Source organism: Pezoporus occidentalis, unplaced genomic scaffold (assembly GCF_034315485.1).
Source record: "Pezoporus occidentalis ecotype Australia unplaced genomic scaffold, CSIRO_AGI_Poc_V1 ctg147, whole genome shotgun sequence".
Lineage (NCBI taxonomy): Eukaryota > Metazoa > Chordata > Aves > Psittaciformes > Psittacidae > Pezoporus > Pezoporus occidentalis.
This window is the reverse complement of record NW_026913284.1, coordinates 199,767-222,146: the sequence shown is the minus strand read 5'-3', so window position 1 is coordinate 222,146 and position 22,380 is coordinate 199,767. Positions and strand designations below refer to the sequence as shown.

The 22,380-nt window shown below is 37.2% G+C and overlaps 1 protein-coding gene and 1 long non-coding RNA gene across 2 annotated transcripts in view; one reads left to right on the top strand and one right to left on the bottom strand.

Annotated features, from left to right (window-relative positions):
* The window catches only part of BLNK (B cell linker), a 105,699-nt gene that overhangs the window by 14,713 nt on the left and 68,606 nt on the right, over nt 1-22,380 (top strand). The window contains 1 exon segment of the mRNA XM_062610489.1: nt 21,001-21,047. Within this exon segment, the coding sequence (XP_062466473.1) occupies nt 21,001-21,047 (47 nt within the window).
* Nucleotides 13,879-18,849, bottom strand: LOC134159440 (uncharacterized). The gene is made up of 3 exons (XR_009963155.1): nt 18,781-18,849; nt 18,208-18,333; nt 13,879-15,492 (listed from the first exon to the last, which is right to left on the bottom strand). It is a non-coding gene; the product is annotated as an uncharacterized LOC134159440 (long non-coding RNA).

Sequence of the window (22,380 nt, the reverse complement as noted above, 5' to 3'; positions counted from 1 at the left end):
GCCTGCCAGGTTCAACTCACTGAGGCTGTACTTTAACATCCATTTATGACAGCACTGTACTGAGATAAAGCAACCATCGTCTCACTTCGATGCTCCTTCCCATCCCTGCAATGCAGAAGCAGCAGATGGGAAAAGACAGGAACCACATTTGCTTTCTCTAGTGACCACAATGACAGAACACACCATGCCTAGAGGCTCCTATGTTGCTATGTTAATGCTGCAGAGTCCCACAATACCTTAATCACTTCCCCACTTTCAGCTAAAAGAGTGTTTCCCAATACTGCCAGTGGTATTTTAGCAGCATCAGGTAGGGGAATCAGTAGAAGAACAGACTAAAATTGTTTTGGCCTGCTTGGATATCTGTTAAGAAGGAGCTAACCAGCACCAGGTTTTGTTTAGTCTGATCTGCCATCCATCCATCCATCCATCCATCCATCCATCCATCCATCCATCCATCCATCCTGTATACTTAGTTTCACAAATAAAATGCAGACCATGAACACCTTGAGTTCCCAGAAGGGAAGGGAGATTGGGGAGGGGGGAAGAAGGGGCGTGGAGTAGTTCCAGGGAAAGTGATATTACAGAAATACATATTTTCAGCTGCCAAACATTAATAGACCATGTAAATGCATTAATTTAATTGCCTTTTTGTACTGTTTCTACTCCTCTGACATTCTTTTCTCCTATTCCCATTATCTAGCATCTGATACATAGCACACTCTTCCCAGCACACTCTGCCAGGGCTGAGAACTACTTTTCCCCTCTGCTTTACACATCCTTGCCTCCAACACCTGGTGCTCTGCTTCTGCTTGGCTTTTAGTCAGGGTCCTCCTTCTCTTTTCTCCTTAATCAGGTCTTACTGTTCAGGACAGAGTTGGACAGAGTCTTGGGTGACATGATTTAGTGTGGGGTGGCTCTGCCCATGGGTGGGGGGTTGGAACTACATGATTTTAAGGTCCTTTCCAACCCTAACTATTCTATGATTCTATGAAAGTAAATTTCTCCTGTTGACACTTCTCATTGATTTGCAGTCCGACGGGCTTTCCTCATTTCCATCCTTCTCAGCTGTAGAGGTTCTCCATCAGAAGCAGCTGAGCAGGCTCAAATATAGAATCATAGAATAGTTAGGGTTGGAAAAGACCTTAAGATCATCTAGTTCCAGCCCCCCTGCCATGGGCAAGGATACCTCACACTAAACCATGTCACCGAAGGCTCTGTCCAGCCTGACCTTGAACACCGCCAGACCAGGCTAAAAGGGAAATATTTTACAGCTTCATATATCTGCTGCTTATCAGTCATCTTCAATTAAGTAGTAAGGTACAAGGGCGTTACATATTCTTATATCTTCACCAAAGCGTAAGTCATCTGTAAAGTAAAGCAAAATTTGCAAATTTATCCTTATTCTTCAAAAAACACCAAAAGATAAATATGAAGACAGGTTACTGAATGTAGATGTTTCTGAAATCCAGGCACTGTAAAGTAATGCATCATTATCTGACACATAAGAAAAGTGACTTTAGCGATCAATTTATTAACTTCAAAATATATTAATATTAGTAAACATTCAAAGGAAAATCAGACTAAAATGCAAAGTCAAACATCATCACCAGATTCCCACGAACGTTAGCTTAGAAACTGAATTTGTATCCAATCATTCCGAATTAATTTCCTGCTAAGTTTTTTCAAATATCTCAAAAACAATTTAATAAAAGTCTAATGTCATAATCTAGCAATGTAATACTGTAGTAAGAAATCCCAAGACAGTGCAAAAGTATTCATTGCAGGAGTGCCCCCCTAATTTTTTCTGTAACAGAACATTTCTATTCATATTCCAAATGGTGCTGCCAGAAATTATTTGAACATAAATTTGTTTAATGCAGTAGCTGCAAATGATGGGAAGTGTTTGTCTGCTTTCCAATCTCTAAGCTCTGGCACACAACAATCCAATCAAATTCTAAACGTCAAATTAGTCATAATTACATTAAATATAGATTAAAGGAATATATTTTGATGCAGAATTCTTTGTTCATAAAGTTTACTGATAATTTAAAATATTATTAAAAATATCCTTGAAGTTTTGTGGACCTTTCAAATTCAAGGAACATGAAAAAGAATGTGAAAAGTTGTGGAAAATTTTATGCCATTGTGTCATAGTTTCCAATGGTGACTTTGTAAGCCTTAGTCTGAAAAATAAGAAAATTCCACACAGTCACAGGCTTTCCAATTTTGAACTTCCTCCCTAGGTTTTGCTTTATTCAAAAATCCTAGTTATATAAATGCACCCCCTCTTTAAACACAATTTGTGATTTGAAGAATCTTCATTTTGGGTTCTTTTGTACTCTTTCCTTCCTGAAAAATCATGATTTTTTACAACGTGTGCAAGTTGGAATTTCACAACACTAATGCCTAGAATCATCAGTCACTTTTTTAAAACCTAGCCAGAAACTATAATCACTCTCCCATTGTTAAATACCAGCTGCTAACCATCCCAGAAATCTTCTAGAGTCCCTAAATTGTCACTATTTAGTCCTTCTGCTTTCATATTAGCTGCTTCAAATACAGGGCTAAATACTGTAAGTTACATAAAGATTATTTAACAAAGTAATTATAAGTTTGGGTGACCACGTCCCACAGGAAGTCAGCAAAATATCTCAAACAGGGAAGACAGCAAGTTTTCTCTTCTCCCAGTACATACTTTGCATATTAAAATTACTTATACATATATACACATATGTAAGAGTGGACCAAATGTGTCATTACATACTGATAGCTGCAGCTCTAGCAATGCAAAGTTACCAAACTAGACAATTATAGCCAGTTTCACCTGTGTTTGCCCAGCTGTCACACAAGATACATAGCAGTTAAAAAACATCAGCTGATTGTGGGTTGTAGAGCATTTGATGAAGTCATACGTTGTGCTTTTCTATTAACGAAGAACTAAACTGGAATAATCAATGAGAATTTCCCAGAGAGTCAGATTTAGACAAGGCCACATTTATAAAATGGCTACTCTACATTTCTGGCAGAGTGGAAGAGAACAAAGCTCAGCAATGCAAGCTTTGCAGGAGCACTTCTAAAACTTAAAGACTGTTTTCACAGAATAAGAAAGACCTGAATTAACTGGTGGGAACACTAATCAATTTTCAAGTAGCATTTTCTTCTGTAAATACTGCTTCCCATGAACCCAAAATGACTGAAAAAGATTAAAGAATTAAAAAACAAACAAACAAACAAACAAACAAAAAAAAACCAAACAAAAAAAACCCCACATACCTCTTTTGCTCCTGCTATTATATATTTAATATAATGAGAGAAACAGTAAAAGACTTACATTCAATTTTAGGTCCAGTTTATTTTTCAGGAATTTTTTATTATTATAGGGGTTTTTTATAGATTTTGATTTATAAGAAAACTTACTCATACAACATGAATTTATAATGGCCATAGACTTACCCTGTGTAGTATTGCTTTTAGTAATCGTGACAGAAATGCAGCAGAGAGGACCAGACATGTCATACATGTCTGGTCCTCACTGACCAGAATAAACTCGTAACTCTATTATTCCTTAACATTATGAAAATGAAAAGAAGTTGACAGTAAATTCAAAGTAGAAACAATCCAAATCTAACTAAACCAGGAATTCCACACTGATTTAACTGTCCTGTTGATGATATGAACCATAGTGCTTTTAGCCTGGAAGATATTTATGGAAGTTTTGGGGAAAATACATCTTTCTGCAGCAAAGACTAAAACTAGCAGAATATTATTGATTCTCATGAGAAAGCATGAACGAGGTTAAAAATCAACACTGTAAAGGATTTTTTTAAGAAAGGGACAACTCTTACGAGTCTGCTGGTTTGGAAAGCTGAATATATACAATTCCACTGAAAACAAGGAAATCCTGTGAGAAAGACAATACAGCAGAGAGAAAGGGCTCCTTGGGAACATGCCAGGAGGAGTCTGAAGTTTGAAGTTGTTTATTTCCTCCAGGTTCAGAAAGGGAAGATTTCATTAACTTTCTATGTAAATACAGTTTTACATTAAATATAGCTGGCTTTAGCATAAGTTTCTATTGCAAACAAAGGGAACCTGGAAAGGTCCCAGTTATTAACTACTTGGGCCAGTGAGTGATGCTAGTGACAAAATAAGATAAATTTCTAAGGAGATACATTTCAAGCTGATGAAATCAATGTATAACTAATTGAAATCCTGATTGCAGAAATGAAAGATAAATAATTATTAAAAAATAAAGTAACTTTGATTTCAAAAAAAAAAAAAGCAGAGAAGTATACTTTGTTGAAACAACTTCTAAACCTGTCTGCATATTGCTACTATAAAGCTATCAAATATAAAGTGACATCAACTGAAGCACAGAAGTACACAGTTATTCCCAAGAAGACATTCACAATGGTGTTACATGAGGATGATTATGCCAGGACTGTTCTGCTGGTAGATTTTCATATAGATGATGTTGTAACTTAAGAGCTAGATATAACCCGCAATAACCTGAGTGCATTTTGCTAACGCTGACTGAGCTGTTACGGCTGTATTCAAAGGCTTAACACAGCTAAAATGAAAATCCATGAAGTCTTCAATGAAATTTATAGAAACAAGAAACCCAGAGGCAGACAAAGACCAATTTACCAAGTGTCAGGTTTCCCTTAGTAAAATGAAGCCAGCCTGTTTCTTTTAGTTGATGCCATCTGCTCTGATTAAGCATGCTGCTGGGGGACCCAGAGGGAGAGCAGGCAAAACAGGAACAGCAAACCTGTAGATTGCTACAAATGTAGTGACTGCTAAATTTCAATGTAGTATTGCCTTTAATTTAAAATTATCAGCAGATGGCTTGCACAACCTGTCAGATAACATACTGTTAGGAGTAATGAAAGCTGGCAGCCATTCCTAGAATAGCTCAGTGGACGCTATTAAATATTTATCAATCTTCCCATATCTAAAAACTCATAGAATTTGCCCACATTAAGGAAAAAAATAAAAAGAGAAAAATAAATAAAAACCCCCACAACAACAACAAACCACGCAAAAAATAAAACAAACAAAAAAAAACACACACAAAAAAAAAACACAAAAAAAATCCACTACAACAAACAAATGCAATTGCAGAGATTCTTCATTAGGGAGTTTTCCTGGTGCCAATTCTGTGTATAAGCAAAGAATTTAGGATTAGGGAATCTGGCTCGGAAGTTTGTGTTGCATTGCTGGAAAACCACATCACACACTGTGCTGAGAAGGAGGCGTGCTGGAAAGAATTTAGAAATCCCAGAGGTCTCACAAAACCAGTGCTTAGAAGAGTTCAGAATTTCAGTCATTTCATGTATTTTAGGCCTCTGAAATACCAAAGGGTAAAATCCATCCACAATTCACATTAGTGTGGCAAATGCGGAAACACAGCTTTTACTTGTAGGGTACTGTATTTGAGTTACCACTAAACGTTAATAATCAAATAAAATAGGCACAAAATTCCTGTGAAAGGTATTTTAAACGAGTAATTGATATTCTTGAGACCTGCTGTAGAATGTTTTCATTTTGTCCTGTGCATTTCTTTTTATTTTCTCCATTGTTCCTGTGCAGCTGGGCTACTTCACTTAACAGTGGAACTATCTTGGCCCTCGCCACTTGAACGTCATCTACATTTTTTAGAAGTCTTATTGTCTGCATTCATTGCAACACAGTCCTTGAAAAAAATAAGATTGAGAACTATTAGAAACTTACAAGTGCCCAGGATTGATTTCTCATGTCTGATAGAGTAAAAACTTGATTTTCCATTAAACTTATTTAAAAGTCCCAGTATACTAAAACATCTGATCAGCATGAGTAGGCAGGGTGCTTAACCATCTGGCAAGATAAAAACAAATAACTATATATGTTGTACAAATTTTTTATTATTAAAAAATAGACACTAAATTATATATGTTTATTTGATATTTATAGCTGACAACGTATTTTACTTGTTCAGAACTATCCAAGGAAAATGTTGACATTTAGCCTGAATCCCTAGTTTGCTGTGAGGGAGGAAATGAAATATTTCGCTTGTGCATTAGATTGTCTGGATCCTGTAGTATATAAAAAGCAGATTAGAGAGAAGTCTGTATGTACCAGCATCATGTTTTCAGTGAAGGAGATTCCTCACTGAAGCAAATAAAAAGCCTTAAAACTCACCCTCTTAACTGAATTATTTTGATTCAGGTGGCTCATGGAGTATCTGAAACACATCTGTACAAACAGAACACTGAATCTTAAAGAGGCAATAGGAAGAAAAGCAAATAAAATCTGTTAGAATGAGGGTATCATCCCCAAGGCCTTGGGCTATATTTGGTCATAGCACATGAACATTCCCAACAGAAAGTCCTCTATCAACAAAATTGCAGTCTTTTTTAGACTGTACCATGCATTATGTATGGTGTTATTTCTTCCTTTTCCCTGTCCAATTAAGTATTCTTGAACTTTACAGTGTAACACCACATTTTTTTGTTGGGTCTTGCAGGATTTTTGTGGCTCTGTTCCTGAGTAAATTCAGGAACATAAGAAAATGAGGAACTCAACAATTAGGTCATAAGACATTTCTTTTCTTTTATGCTTTTTCTATTTTTCATCCTAACACAAACCACCACATTGGTTCCAAACAGGAGAAAAATCCATTTGGGCAGCACAGATAAAATGGGTATAATCTGACATTTGTAGACAATAGCTGGATTTCTACAACATAACATTAAATATGGCTCCAAAGCCAAGAATTTCTTGAATATGATTTTGCCTTTGTTGAGCTTCAATTTGAAATAACACATATCCATGAATTTTAATCAACTAAAGCCAAACAGTCACTTTCATCATGCTAAATGATACCCAGATCCACAGACACTCCATATAAGCATGGCCATCAGTCAACAACTACCCCAGCATCCATCATATGAAAGTGTGTGAGCTCACATACACATGTGAATGAGCTGTAGATTCACTCTTTCACATACATATAATAGTGGAAAGGAATATTAATTTTACAAACATGTTAAAACAGGAAATGTCAGGATCTTTACTTGGCAGGTGGTGCAGTACAAAAAAGATGTTTAGAAACAAATAATGCTTTTAAGTACTTTAGAAGACAACTGGTCGTACTACACAGGTGTATTATACAGAATCATAGAATAGTTTGGGTTGGAAAGGACCATGGCTCAGTAATTCCAGTCAGGTAAAAATCAGTAGAATGAGAGACTACTTAAGGAAAGGTAAACGAACTTTTACTAATTAATGCTTTATTTTTCTGGAGTAGAAATATAATACTTTCATTTAGGTTTCTGTAGGAGGGGCACATTATTATGGGTTATTAACTTATAAGGAAAAATTTCTAAATGGATTTATTTTCTAAGTCTGCATGTCTGAAGTTTAAAAACTCTTCTTCCTTCCTCTCTAATACTGAGAAAAATAAGTGAAGATAAACTATAGATTTAGCAACAACAACCATTTTATGGCCATCTTAAGGAGAGATGGTTTTTTACATTTTTATGTTTTAATTGCACCAGAAATAGCTACAAGTGGTTGTATCCTGTAATTGAAATGATATGACCATTGTCAGTAAAGCATTAGTCACTAAAGTGAATGTGGAAAGCCATGCTGAAAAATAATACTATATTTATTGAAATATGAAGAAAAAATATGTAATAAAAATTGACTGATTTTATCCATGAAAGTTACTTTATTTTGCTTGTGGTCAATAAAATTAGGACTGAACTCACATTCATATGGAACTCTTTATGAAGCTTTTAATACGGAAGCGGATTAGCTCCTAATACCTTTGCAAAATTTATCAGCATTTTATATTAATTAATTGACCCATATAAAAATTCAAATGTTTTTCTCTTTGTGTTCTCGTTCTGTTTTACAAGTGTATGCCCCATTGTCCATGATTGCCTCTTAACTTTCACATTTTCCATCATTTAGAGAGCAGCATAATATTTTTATATTAGTGCTCAATGTTCATTCAATTTCTAGTTTGCTTCTGCATGTAGATAATAGTACATGACAGTCACTCTGCAGTACAAATGGGTTTAAAACGGTGATTAAACATTTTAAATGGCATGTAAGCAAAAATGGAAATATTAACAGTAAGTTAGATTTCAGTGTTAGTCAATGGTTGGAGGGTGAGAAAGGGAGAGAAAGTGTCAGCCAACAGTGACTTTTTCCCAAAAAGAAACTTACTCCCACACACAAGGCAACTGGGGTTGGGAGACTAATTTAAAAATAATGTATTCATCTCTTTTGTGCTAGAATAAATACCACTGGCTTTCAGAAACCATTATAATGATAGACTAACATTAGAACTGGCTGCAAATGTATATTGCATCCCTGGAATGAGCTTATTTTTGAAGCCATGTGAACCTTTTGAAATTACTAGGATGTGAAAGCATATTTGCATGTACAGTTTTGACCTCTTCTCTTGCTCTTTGCCCATTAATGTATCTCAGCTAGCTAGTCTTCTAACATTCCAAAACTTTCAGCAGCTTTCAAAGCTTAACTTTTCTCAAAGAAAAGATGCTGCTTTTCCTTTCTCCTCCCACTCTGAACTCTTCACAAACTTGCTTAGAAATTTAAAGATGGTCAGATGGTATTGGACTGAAATTCAGATGTGAATGTTTCATGAACTGCCAGGAAAGGAAACAGTGTCTGTATCTCAGTGGAAATTTAGGATTTCTTGTAAACATTTAACCTTGGTTGTCAACATGTTGGGTCATTGACTTGAAAGGCTTGAACAAAGACACTTCTTTTTAGACATTTTAAATAGATACTCTACTACTGCTTTCACTGCAAGAACCCCACATGCTAAATATTGTAATTTAGATTCAAAAACCTGACAGAAACAGGTTTTTCTGAAAGAAGTTAATGTATGCTTTTATATAGTGGAAGAGTAATTTCAGTGACACTTGGCATCATTTCTATAACCTGGTTTTTAATTGCCTATTCAAAAGTAATTCTGGTCACTTAAAGAAAGAGCCAAAAGGAAATCTTTTTCATATCCACTCCTGAACAGTATCTAATGCTATAAAATTAATGCAGAACATACTAAGAGCAGGATTATACAGTTGGAATATTTAGAAGATTTGAGAACTTCCCATACAGATATGAACTTCACTTGCTAATGCCAAGTGTTAAAGGACTGATACTTACACACTTGAAGATTCAAAGTGCTGAGAGGGAAAAGAATGAGGTACAAACTGTGTGTCTCAGGACCTTGAATAAGTACTCAGATCCAGCATGAAATTCAAATAAATGAGCATCTGAGTATAAAAACCAAGCAGCAACACAGAAGTAGGAAAACCAGAAATACTGTATTCATTTACGTACCAATTTTCTGCAGAGAAACACACATGCACATAAACACTAGCAACTAATTTAACCTAATGAGATCTCCTTTTTCCTACTGAAATGCAACATGCAATAGATTGATAGACATCACTTGACAAATGGGTCACAATACTGTTAAATTTCCATATAAGAACAAAGGAGATTAAAACATTCAAAGCACATTTTCCTTTGCTTCTTTCTAACTGGCATTATCTGTTCCGCTCATGATAGCTAAAGTAAAAGGAAATCAAATCTCTCAAATTAAGTTACTCTTTACCTTTGTAGCTATCCCCACGACAATCTATCATCCAGAAGCATCATTAGCATCAGACATGTTGCACTGACAGAAGATATTGTTTATTGCACTGGACCAGAAAAGATTTTAATTAAACCATTTATGCACACTAACAGATCTAATGACATCCCAGAAGGCAGGGGATGTTGGGGGGGGGGGGGGGGGGAGTGTTACATTTACAGGCTTTCTAATTTCCAAATTGGAACAATTAAAGCAGAAGTTTATATCAAACATCTTTAACCTCTTTGTAGCCAAGTACTTACCAAGAAAATTTCTGGAGCTCTTTGTGTCACTGATAAGCATTGATTAATACTCTACTAGTCTTTGACTTTGCCCCATTAAGAGGTGGCTCTCAAGATTTGGGGCTGCCCCAGCCATAAACCACTAAGCAGCACTCTACATAGCATCACAAAGTACGAGAGAGGTTAACACTCTATGCTACACGTCTCCCACCCCTTCTTGGAAGTCCTCATCCACACTTACAATGCTGTGGCCCCAACATGGATGAGGTTTATGCTTTGAATGGAGACATCTACTGACATGTGCCTTTCTCTGGTGGCTGTAATAGTTTCTTTTGTTTCAGTCAGCAGTATCAGCAACTGGTCTCTTCAACATGCAACAGTCATGAAAGCCGAGTTCTTAAAACAACTTAGATCTAGCATATGTGTTTTACAGTAAGGCATCTTCATTGTATTGAACCTTGATAACACTGCTGCTTACCTAAATCACTACAGCTGTATATGGTGTTCCTTCTCTTATTTGTAGTGACCTGACAACACCTTAAGGTCTATCTTTTCACAAAGTTATTTTGGCCACTGAAAGGCAGCAGCCATGCTCTTGCTGATGAACTCAGTGATTACTCACTATTAGTGTTGTTGCTTACTGTGGCAGAGTTAATATGATTCAAGCTAACCAACTACTCATTTTCAAGATGCCTACAGTTATACATACACCACACTTTTGTGACTTTATAAAGAGTATCTACACCAGATAGCTATAACCACTGTTGTTATTAAAATGAAGCTGAACAGTGGAACTAAATCACTACTTCAAAAATATAGAGCAATATCAAGGAAGGTACATCAAATCTATCCCACTATCCGGGGGATACTTTCAAAAGTTAAGTAGCTCAGCAGATTTCTGCATGGGCATACAATATTGTTACTTCAATGTAAATGTGCAAGGAGCTTATGAATGAGGTTTATTTCCAAATAGAATGTGGCCAGCTATCACAGCATTTGGAGCTGCCAGGCATGTACAGTCACACTTGTTTTATAATTCCACAAGGGCATTTATTCTTAACATTAAGATTAGCTACTTCTCATTCCTGTGATGAAATTTAATGTACTTATAACTATGCATATGATCCTTCTTAATATTTCAAGAATACTCTCACACATAGGCTTTAGTTTTAAGACTGCTGTTGCAGTTTTAAGATTGCTAATACTATGCTTCTGCCATAGTATTTGTTCTGAGTGGAGAAACAATTCTCACATCCCTTCTGTACAGTCTTTTCAGGTTCAGCTGTTTCCCAGCCCTTGTTATAATTATTGGTTTTGTCCAGATGCAGGAAAGCAGAAGGCAGCTGCTTCTGCAGGAAGTGTCAGCAGGGAGCACTTCTGCACAGTTCCCAGGCCCCTGGCCAGCAGGAGAGAGCTGAAGGCCTGAAGTCCCTCACTTTCTGGGATTCTCCAAGATTGCTTTCATTGCTCCCAATAGTCTGAGAGACCTGTGGAGCCTCTGTATTCAATTATTTGTCCTGGATAGCAGCATTTAACTAGGATGATGGTTACTTTCCCCAAGTAACAAGGGTCCTTGCTAGACTTGCCTGTTAGTGACCTGAGATTTGACTCCTGCTGTACTATTTCCTGTTGTCATTTTCAGCCTCCCTCATGAGAGGAGGACGGAAACTCTTAATTCGCAGAAAATAGAGAGGACTTTTGTTTTTCAGTGCAGTGCACAGAGCATCGTCCACAGAGACAGCCTCTTCCATCATGCCAAGACAATAATCTTCCTACTAAGTCAATATTCAAATACTGAAAATACCGCCACCAATACCATTTTAATCCTTGCCTCCCTCTGCTCCCCCAGTAAGAAAATTAGATTAACTGAAGGCACCATTTCATACCTGGGCAAAGCGGAAATGTTTCCCCTTCCATGTTCCCATTAGACACGCTCTTTTGCTAGCACTGGTTGTGATTTGGGCACAAAGACAGAGTGTCAAGCTTCTATGAACATCAAAACTTCAGGGTATTTTTAGTACGGTGATTTTTCAGACATACCTTGTCTTTAATCCAGCTTCTCATAAAACTGCTGGTGACAGCGAGGAGAAGGTAGAGGAGGCACAGTGCCCAGAGCATACACCTTTCCAGGAGGTTTAAAGCAGCTGTGGAATACAGCTTCAGTATAAGATTTCACAGAAACCCAGACAACTGAAAAATATGCTGCCAGGGATGGTGGTGGGTCTCCTCACCAATAATTTTCTTCCTCCCATCCCTCTCTTTCTCACCAGAAGCTACCCTTGGTTCAAGGGAACTCCCTTGTTTAATTTACAGATGGTTCAATTCACAGAAGCATCAGAGAAGCACAGGAATGGGAGAGACTCCTCCAAGGCAGGAGTGGAGGGAGAAGCGAAAGAGCAGGTACGGCCCTTTTAGTAGCTACAACCACTGTGATGTTCAGGTGCCTCATGCTCCTTCCCCCCAGCCCTGCCTGGTGACACCTTGCTGGCATCAGAAAGCGAGCACCAGAAGGGCTCCCTGCTAGCTGTGTCTTATCAAACACACACCCCCCTTAGAAATAAGATACGAGGTAATTACCATAAAACTTGCTTAGGTTATCTAGAGGCAAGAGATGCTGTAAGAGGTAGAGAGGATCCTGGAGGAGCCCCCCTTCTCTCACCTCAGTAAGAGCCTGGAAGACCATCCATGGTGGAGAGGTCTGTTCACTTAAGGTAATACCAGGTAGCAAAAACAGATGTAGTAGGAGAAGATGAGCTAGAAAGAAACTGCACACAACCACATGGCCAAGGAAGAGTCTTTGTTTTCACAACAGTATTGTTTTAATAAGCTAGACACAGAAGGGCACCACTTGACCCAATTCACCTGCATGCAGTTATTGGAAAAGGATTCAGGTAGCTAGAAGCAGCAGCTGACTCAGACAAAGGGCAAGGTTATTAGAAGCAGCTGACAGAGTAAATCCTTTTAGATGTCACTATTAAACTGGGTCCAAAACTGGTCAACAGCATAGTGCATTCCCACCTTGGGCTGAGTCCTGGGGAAAGGTCAGCTCCTAAAGCATCCGTTTTGCTTCCAGCAGAGCCCCATGCTGAAGACACTTCTGCAGAATGTCCTATTTCTTGGAGATCTTGGGTCACTGGTATCTTGACTACAGAGTAGAAATATTTTCCAAGCCATTAATTCTTCAATGTGGCCAAAACTGGAACTTCTGACACTTCAATATTGCCCTTTGTTCTGAATCAGAATGAACAGTTGCAAGTTTCCCATAAAAGTAAAAATAAAATGCTTTGGAACCCCTAAAGCAGTACCACCAACATGCCTCATTTGGGCCTTTTACTTTATATTAAAAACATCAAAATAAATTGATTAAACTTTCCCAAAATGTTTTATAGACTCTTAATCATGATGAAGTGAAAGCAGTCCTGCAAAACAATGTTTTAATTGCTGAAGCATTTTTAGAGATAGATGGTTCTGCTAGAAGACTTTCAGCTGGCTCTTATGAATTCTATTTTCTCAAAAAAAGAAATAAGACTTCCTAATCTTGCAGCCCACATCATCAGCAGGCTCTGCTATTTTTTGCTGAGGCTAAATTTCTAGTAGTCATAGTTATTATTTCTGTCTATGGTGACTTGCTTCCTTTTTCAAACACTAAAACCCATTTTAATTTGCCTAAGCATATAGCAGTGCATTACTATAAAAATATGGGACATGGTTTTATTTTCTGTGTTCCAGTAAATGTCCTTGCAACTACATGAAAACATAGAGGTCAGCCCACAGATCGTTACACTGTTATTGAGAAAGACAATATAGTTTTTGAAAGAACCCTGGAAACCTCTCATCTCTTCATCAGGTTAACCTAAGACTAATTGGGACACTCATGTTCTAGGAAAAACAACATGAATTTTCCCATTGTGTGCACTAAAAAGATTTATGTTGCAGATCAAGCTTTACTGTCTTAAATCAAGACTATTTCTACAGACAGCTTTCTTTCAGCATTCAAGATTGAATACAACATGTTCCAAAAAAGTCTTGGCTATCCAAGTGTGAAAGATTAGCTCCTGGGGTATAGAATGGGCTGGACATCCTAGGTCATAAACAAATAAATCATAGGCAAACCCACTCATAGCATATATGAGAACAAAAGATCAACTAGTTTAATCTTGCATTGGAGCTCTTTCAAAGCAAAAACTGGTTAACCTTAAATGTGTGCACTATTGCAAAAGGCAGCTTCCTCAAGATAAACCACAAGGACTCACTGAGCTACTGCTGCAGGAAAATATCTTTCTTAAAAAAAAAAAAAAAGTCAACTTTCTGACATCTCAGCAGTTAAATAAATGTGGAAGAATAAGCAGCACAGGCTCCTCAGCCTTGGAGTTCTCTCAAAACCATAAAGTAGTACAATGTAGTGCAAACCTAATCAAATCATGCATTAAAATACTGTTTTTCACTCAACACAACAAAGAGATGTCCATCAACAGTACTAAAATAAACTTAATTGTCCTAAAAAATGTAAAATACTCTACTGTTCTTTCCAGCATGATGGACATCTGGATTTCAAACCCCTGTAACATGAACACAGCTCTTAGTAACACATTAGACAAGCAGTTTTGTTTAACTAAACCATGTCTGAGGACAAATACCAGCAGCACTTCCTGACGGCTGACAAAGAATCTCATCCCCACAGTTCTATTTACAAGCAATTCCCACATGTATTCCTCTAACTACCAACACTGCTCCCAACACAAATTCATTTGTACTTTGTGAGGTTTTATTGATATTTGTATCAACAATTCTGGCACTACTAGCATGACTTATCCTTAATGTTTTCACTACTCTGGAAAAGCATAGGGGTCCAAGCAGTAAGGAAAAGCCTCAGTAAGTGCAAAGCCAGAGTGACTCTGCACACAACAATTGGCCTCGTGTCATTGCAACCGCTCTCACATTCAGTCCCAAAAGGTCAGAAGTGTATTAGAATTGTTAAGCACCGGCACTGGATTATCAGCTTCAGGTTAGATAAAACTGTATCATCTAGTTCTGGCTGGTGCAACTCTTAATCTAGTCCTTACAGAGCAGCTCTGTGACAAACAGGATTTCTGCTCATCTCTGCTTTCAGGTTAAAGCAGTAGGCTCACCTATCTGAAATGACAGCAGCTGTTTCTTATGCCACTTCTGTTACTATGGCTTTAGTTTCATTGCAGAATATCAACATTTGTGTTCAACAAATATGATTCACCAGGTTTTGAAAGTAACAGAGACATAATGACAGAGGCAGCATAGCATGATTCACCTCAGCCTTGAAACTGCAGAGAGCTATGTTTCACTAGAATTATTTTACCAACATTTGTTACCTCTGAGATATCTGAAACAGTTATTATGAACCAAGAAGACTGTAAAATAAACATTTACAAGCAAAAAAATGACCAAAATAGGTTGACAATTCCCACCACAAACTGCCAACCCTGAAAAAAAAAAAAAAATTAACTGATTTTTATTTTTGCCCACTCTTAATCAGACTTTCATTGAAGCATATTTCCTTTCCTTCTTCCTTCAGATTTGCCTTTGTCTTCACCCATCCTTCTGTTGCCGATCTCTTTCACTTATTATCTGGAATACAGATTTGAATAGTGCTTTTAAATATTTCTATGTTCATTTTAAGTTGCATCCTTTGACCATAGATACGGTACCCCTGAGCTATATTTTATTTTTAAATAATATTTCTTTTTTTAGCAGCTTTGTTCTTTTTCTCCTCTTTATTAGCAATTAGCCTATTGTGTATATAATGGTACTGGAGGCAAAGCTAAATTAAAGTCTCATTGGGGTAGTTATCATGCAGAGTTTTAGCAAGGGCTTTTTCTTCAAAGACACCAAAACCAGAATAAGATAGAAAAAATGTGGAAGAATATAGGTAAGAAAAATATTTTTCAAAATACTATTTGAATAATAATATGGATGAAAAATGAGGATACCACCCATGACTCAGAAAACCAGTTAAGCACAGACCCCAGCAAATGAACCCTTCTTGCTTTCACTGGGAATGACTTAAGTACATGCCTGTATGCTCCATTGATACAGATCCCACACATCTTGCCTCAGGTCACATGAGATTTCAGTTTTGGTCATAAAGTCCTGCTTCCTCTCCCAGAGAAGCTTACACTTGTGAATAATGCCACACCTGAGACATGCATCACAGCTCTGAAGTCTGACTTCTGTTTATTCATAACAGGTCTAAAATTCACTGCTGAACAATTTTATTGGTGACCCTGCAGAGATTCTTTAACCCTTACGCTCAGCTTTCTGGATGGGAATATTTTATTCCTAATGCTCCTTCCAACCTTTTCCTCTCTAATGAAACTATTCATCAGAATGACACTTCTTTAGCAGGAGTCCATGCATTTGTAAAGATGAACAGACACCACCAACTTGAATTATATCAATCAGGTATTAGTAAAAGGAGAAAGGTGTAATTGAAAGGCTCTGTAAAACAAAGAAATTGGATTTGAGTTAGGGTAAAGTACAGAGAATCAAAAATCTAATATATAATGCAGTTATAACCTGTTAATCTGCTATGCAAACTGGTCTCACTATAAAACTGTTTTGCACAAAAAGTGCTCTTGCTACCACTAGATGTCAGTTTGATACACTTCAAAATGGATAAATATCCTAAAAATAGTAATCTCTGCTCACAGTAGAAACATATTTCTTTTTTATTCCATTTCTGCTGCTCCAACTTTTAATTTTAAGCATTCCACACATTATTTACCTTCTTGTCACCTGCTTTTTTTTCCAACCCCCATGGGGCAGAGTTCTGCTTTATACAAAAATCAATCGAACAAACAAAAAAAACACATAAAATTTTCCACTATGCATTAATTCCATTATTTACTCAGTCTGGGACACTCTGACACTATCTGCCAGATATCACAAGTCTATAGCTTGCGCTGTATTTCTAGAGGCCAGCATTGAGATCTTATTCTTATTCCACACAGATATTTTTATATTCCGTAAGGACATTTTTACTAAGAAATGCTGTATCTTCTCCTAAATACAGACAGTCTACTATGCCACTTAATAAAACATATCATTAACATGGCTTAGTACAATTCTATGATTTTTCAGATTTTTATTCCTATCGACTGCCTAACTGTAGACCATTCTTATTTACACTCCAAATTTCTGTCTTTTGGAAGCAAAAAACATAGCTGTAGGTTCCTCCTGATCCTGGCTTCTTTGTCAATACCAGGTTCCATGAACATAACAGGTCTTAACAAACTTGGTCATACTGAATACAGAGCTTTTCTATTATGCATTTATTTTCACATAACAACCTTTAAATTGTTTTATATCAAGTAAAATTGGGTCTTTATTCTGCCCCCCTCCCCAGACATCTCGAAACTGGTCAAATCTCAGAACTGGCTGTGCTACAGAATATAACTCAGCATTATTGTGAAGTAATAATACCGTCATCTTACATGCACCTTTACTGCCCAGATATTGATAGCTTACCTAGCAACACCGTATATTTATCATAAATTTAAATGAATCCTCTCATCCTCTTTCACACCAAAATTTGACCTCTTCAAGCTCCTACTGATCCTTCACAGCGTTCCTGGATTGTTTAGGGTATTATTTGCATCTGGCAGCCATAACCATTTTGTACAGGTGCTTACCTACAAGAAGGGGCTGAAAAGTAAGGAAGAAACAGATGTGCTTCTGTGAGCTACAAAATATGGCTGAAAAGACTGTATCATATGATCAACTGTACCAACAACCTTCTTCAAAGACATATGAAATCTTTTTTGAGGCAATAACTGTTAAAAATACCCCTTAGCACAACCTCAGCTAGGAACTGTGAAAACATGGCAAAAAAATCTCTAAAGCAAATCTATATGGCCAAACCCCATGCCTTCTGACAGCCATGTTTATGATATAGAAACCTTCCTTAGAGAAGTGCTAAGACTGGGGCAGGTGAACATGCCATATATGCTTCACAATGTTATAATATTTTATCCCATGTCAGAGCCAATTTCTCTTTACCTTCCTACCATATTTGTTGTTTTCTCAAACCAGGAGTCACTTACATGCTATTTATCCCTTATCAACCTACCAGTCATCTTCTATATGTCCCCAGATCTGCAAGATGCCATAAATCCCACCCAGCTAAGGCATGTAAGCCACTTGCACATGTGCTGACCGCCTGTGAATCATGTGCACAGAACTAGAGCACCTCAGACATGCCAGTTCACTGTGTGTCTACTTCACAGTCCACGTGCATGAGTCAGTCTAAACTCTTCCAGTCAAAAGTGCATAAAACCTACTTACAGGTCTGCAGCTCCAGCTCGTACAGAAATTTGGCTTCTCTTTGCTTTTGATGTAAGGCTTCCCCTTTGTCAGCACCAATGTTGGCAAGCAGCTACAGCAGGATAGGCTCAGATCCAAGACACGCTTCTGTGAGTAAAGGAGCAAGAGACACACCTCAAACATTTGCAGTACTGCAGCGTTTCTTCCCTTCCATGATGCTATCTGCAGAATGAAGGTGGCTGGTTTGATCTGCAAGCTAGGAGTTTTGATTACTCTTAGCTACTGAGCTAAGTGAGCTACTGAAAACACTGATGTCAGGTGAATGAAGCAGCCAGTAGAAAAGAAAAAATCAATAGCAGGTTTGAAGAGAACATAATTTTTATATGCTTTCTAAATCACACTCTAACCTGAAACTGTAAATATAAAGAAAAAAAAGAAAAAAACAAGAAACGCAGTATGTCCCCTTAGTCCCCCATTGCGTATTTAGCAGCTCAAATCCCTTCAGAAAAAAAAAAAAATACTGTAGCTTCTTTATCACGCATATTAATTTGCAATATATTCCATTCACACCAATATGAATCACTAACAACATACATCAAAAGCAACAACAGGAGCAATGGATAATTAGAACCTGGAAAAATTAGTCATGTTACAGAAGCTGCCATGTAATTTTAAAGGCGTTGAGTTTGCAGGATATTTCTGTATTCTTTCCTTAGGCCAGAACTTTGTTGATAAAATGCAACAGCAACTCCTAGTTGCAATCAATGGTTCAATTTACTGGAAAGCAAAATAAAAATAAAAGGAAAACAAACAACAACAACAACAACAACAAAAAAACATAAAAATACGGAAAGAGAGCTTTCAGCTGGACCCATAGACGGCAATCTCCTCGAACCTCAGGGAAGCTTGTAGCTTAATCCCCTTACTGAGGACAGTTTTGGAGAAGAAAAAAAAAAAAGAAAGAATCAAATTAAAACTCTCTCTATAAAACATTCACAAGTACAAGAAGTGCTTAGATCCTTAGCTTCCTCCTCTACCAAGCTCAATTGCTATTTTAAAAAGTGCTTGATCTGACCATGCAACACAGCATTTGCCTGTGTGGAAATAGCTGCTTACGGCAGAGTGCTGCTTAAGCAGAACATTCCGGCGAACATCAGCTTGAAAGGCAGAGAGAATTACACAAGCTATTTGGCTGCAATCACCAAGCAATTATACCTCAGCAACTTTAATACAGGCTAGTTAAGGTTTCAATATTCTATTTTACACAGAAAAAGGAACAAATAAGAGTCGAATCCTTACAACAAAGAGCTTAAGTGCCTCCTCCTCTTACTTAAAAGGTGCAGAAACAGGGGAGGAAATGGCCGGAATATTTCTGATCATTGACCTGCAGAGGCATTTTTGGTGAGTCATCATTACAGTTGACAAAGTCTGAACAGCCCAGATGGCCTATGTCAATCAGACAGCTCAATATACTTTTAGATTTCCTCAGGAATTTGGTGATTTCTAGATCTGCTCAATCACCTGCTAATTACCATACCCACTGGATGAAGATATGCAGCTGCTTTTTGTTCCAGTATAATTACAGGCTAAGTATTAAATGTAGGGGGTTCTCTGCTGTCTGAAATGGCATATTTTCCCAACAAATGTAACAAAGTATGCACAGATTCATCTGAACTTAAATACAGACCGAGGAAATCTGCTTTCTCTGAGATCTTGCATGTACTCCACTTGATCTCCTTGTCTCATTGGCTTGTTATTAGTGTCTCCTTTTGTATACCTGATAAAAAACTCATCTATCATGCTGATGAGGTGATGAGAGAAAAGGCAAAACAGTTTGGAATGGGTCTGATAGCTGGGGGATTATTCAGAAAAACAGCTAGGGCTGGCCAAACATCAGTCATATTACGATAAACTCAGCAGCACTAAAGTCACTGGAAAGTATTTGTTTCAGAGTTTTCACATCTATTATAGGTGTGCTTAGGAAGTTTTGTGGGGGGGAAAGGCAAATTAATTTCCTCTTCCTGTCAAAACCAGAAGGAGGGTTAGAATTGTATCGATTAAATGGATGTATTTTCAGCCTGCCCTATCTCCTGTTGAAATCTATGCTGAGAAAGAGGGGATTGTAGTATTAGCAGGTTTCTGGACTGAAACCATGCAATCACACACTTGCTCTGAGTACAATCCAGAGATTTTGCTGGAAATTTTGCACTAAAGGAAAATACATAGATGCAGAAAAGGTTTCATTTAGACCAGCTTAAAACCCTGACTTAAGAAGTTCAGCTGCAAGCTGTGCACTAGCTTGGTCATTGGAAGTACTTCTACTGCTTTAGTGTGATGCGTGGACTTTCGCACGTTGAGTGAAAGGTATATGGAGCTACACAAACCTAACTGGGAGTTAATAGTCTCCAAACCATTGTTAAAGTAATCTTCTACTCGCCCATTGTTATACTGGTCTGCTGACTTCAGTAAAAAAACCCGAAGAAATTCTGTGGTGGAGCTGGAAAGAGACCGTGTAAAATGGCTTGCTTATCACTTTTTTGAATGATTCATTAACCAGTGTAATTTAATCGGCCTCATGCCCAGTTGCATTCCAGTTTAACAATGTAGTGTGTGCTACCAGCCTTCCAGAAATGTTACAACAGGCCAGTAATAAAAAGTTAAGCATTAACCAAGATGAGACAACCATGTAGCTTCAAAACTAAAAACTATTTTTTAGGTTTTTGCTTAGTTCCCTATTAAAAATGTCATGAAATTCACTTAATTTGTCTTGATTATATTGATTTAAAATACAAAACCTATTTTCTCTCTTTTTAGAATATATCAGATTATGAGCTGAGCCGGTTCAAAATAATGCACCAGCCGTAAGTTTCTCATTATTTTCTGGTTCCCCATTAAATGACCAATACTCTGTTGTACTCTGACAGTTTCTCTGTTAATAAATAAGGAAAATGAGAATTGAAACCTGCTCATGTAAATGGCATTAATTGATGTGGGTAGAACTTCCTCAGGTTTAGGATCATAGGAGGTTCACAATAACTCTGGTTCAGATCAGCTGACATGAAAATCTCTTCTGCATCAGCTGCTGTGTGATATTTTTCCTCAAAACAGACAGGGACAACCTTTATAGTAGGGAAAAGTACAAGTTCAAGTTCTTACAGAATACAAAAGCTCTTTGCTTGTATACTGTATAAAGCCAAATTTTCAGAAGATCATCTGCTGCTTAGGGATCAATTTAAGTGATCAAATTAACAAAGTGTTATATTGAAAGTAGTTTAACAATTTAAACAATTTAAATAGAATACTGAATAAGCAAATACAGGCATAACAGTTACAAAACTCCTTCATGTAGTTGGTGACAAATCAAGTTAATTTAGAAGGATATCCTTAATGTTCAGGTATATTATTTATCCTGTGTTACTTCACAGAAATAATGTTTGGGAGTTTTATCTATGAGCAATGAAAGAGTTCGGTTCAATATGGAGTGAACTGCCCTGTTTCACATAATGGTTGTTATTATTTCCATGTAGTTGTTGGTAGTGTTTTGTTGTTTTGTTTTTGGGTTTTTCTGGGGGGAGGAGGGGGTGGCTCCTAGCTGGGAAAGTTTTATATTTATCTATATAGATGTAAGAATAGGATTTTAATGCGTAAAAGTGCTTCCAAGTTCCTCCAGTTTCTTACCAATAGAGTGGGATTCAAAAAACTGTTTTGGGTTTGTTTTAATAGATAAGTAAGGATCAAAGGATGTTCTTGCAAAGCAGTTAAGCTTAATGGGACATTTTGAGAGAAAAGGTGGAGAGTATGAGTATGAAGTTAACTAAGGGTGTGACCTCTGTTTCTATGATATACACGAATAGAATAAAACTCCTTATGCTATATCCCTAGCATAAACTTTCAGTCTAAAATCTGTTGCTCTCACATCTCACTACCTGTTATTGCAAAAATTGCCTGAGTTTCTAGCACTCAAACAGTTTGCATGTTTTAACTGGAAAAAGTCTACATTGATCCACCTAAGTCAGATGAACAGGCCTGTTCAAGGTGTTAATACAGCAGCTAATCCAATGGACCAAAACACTATAGACAAAAAAAAAAAAGAAAGTAGTAATTACAAGGTGAGACCAAAATCCTGTGTTTCTCCTGGCAGTGGCCAGTGCTTCAGGTCTCTGCCTGTTGTGAAAGTTTCTTTAAGACTTCATT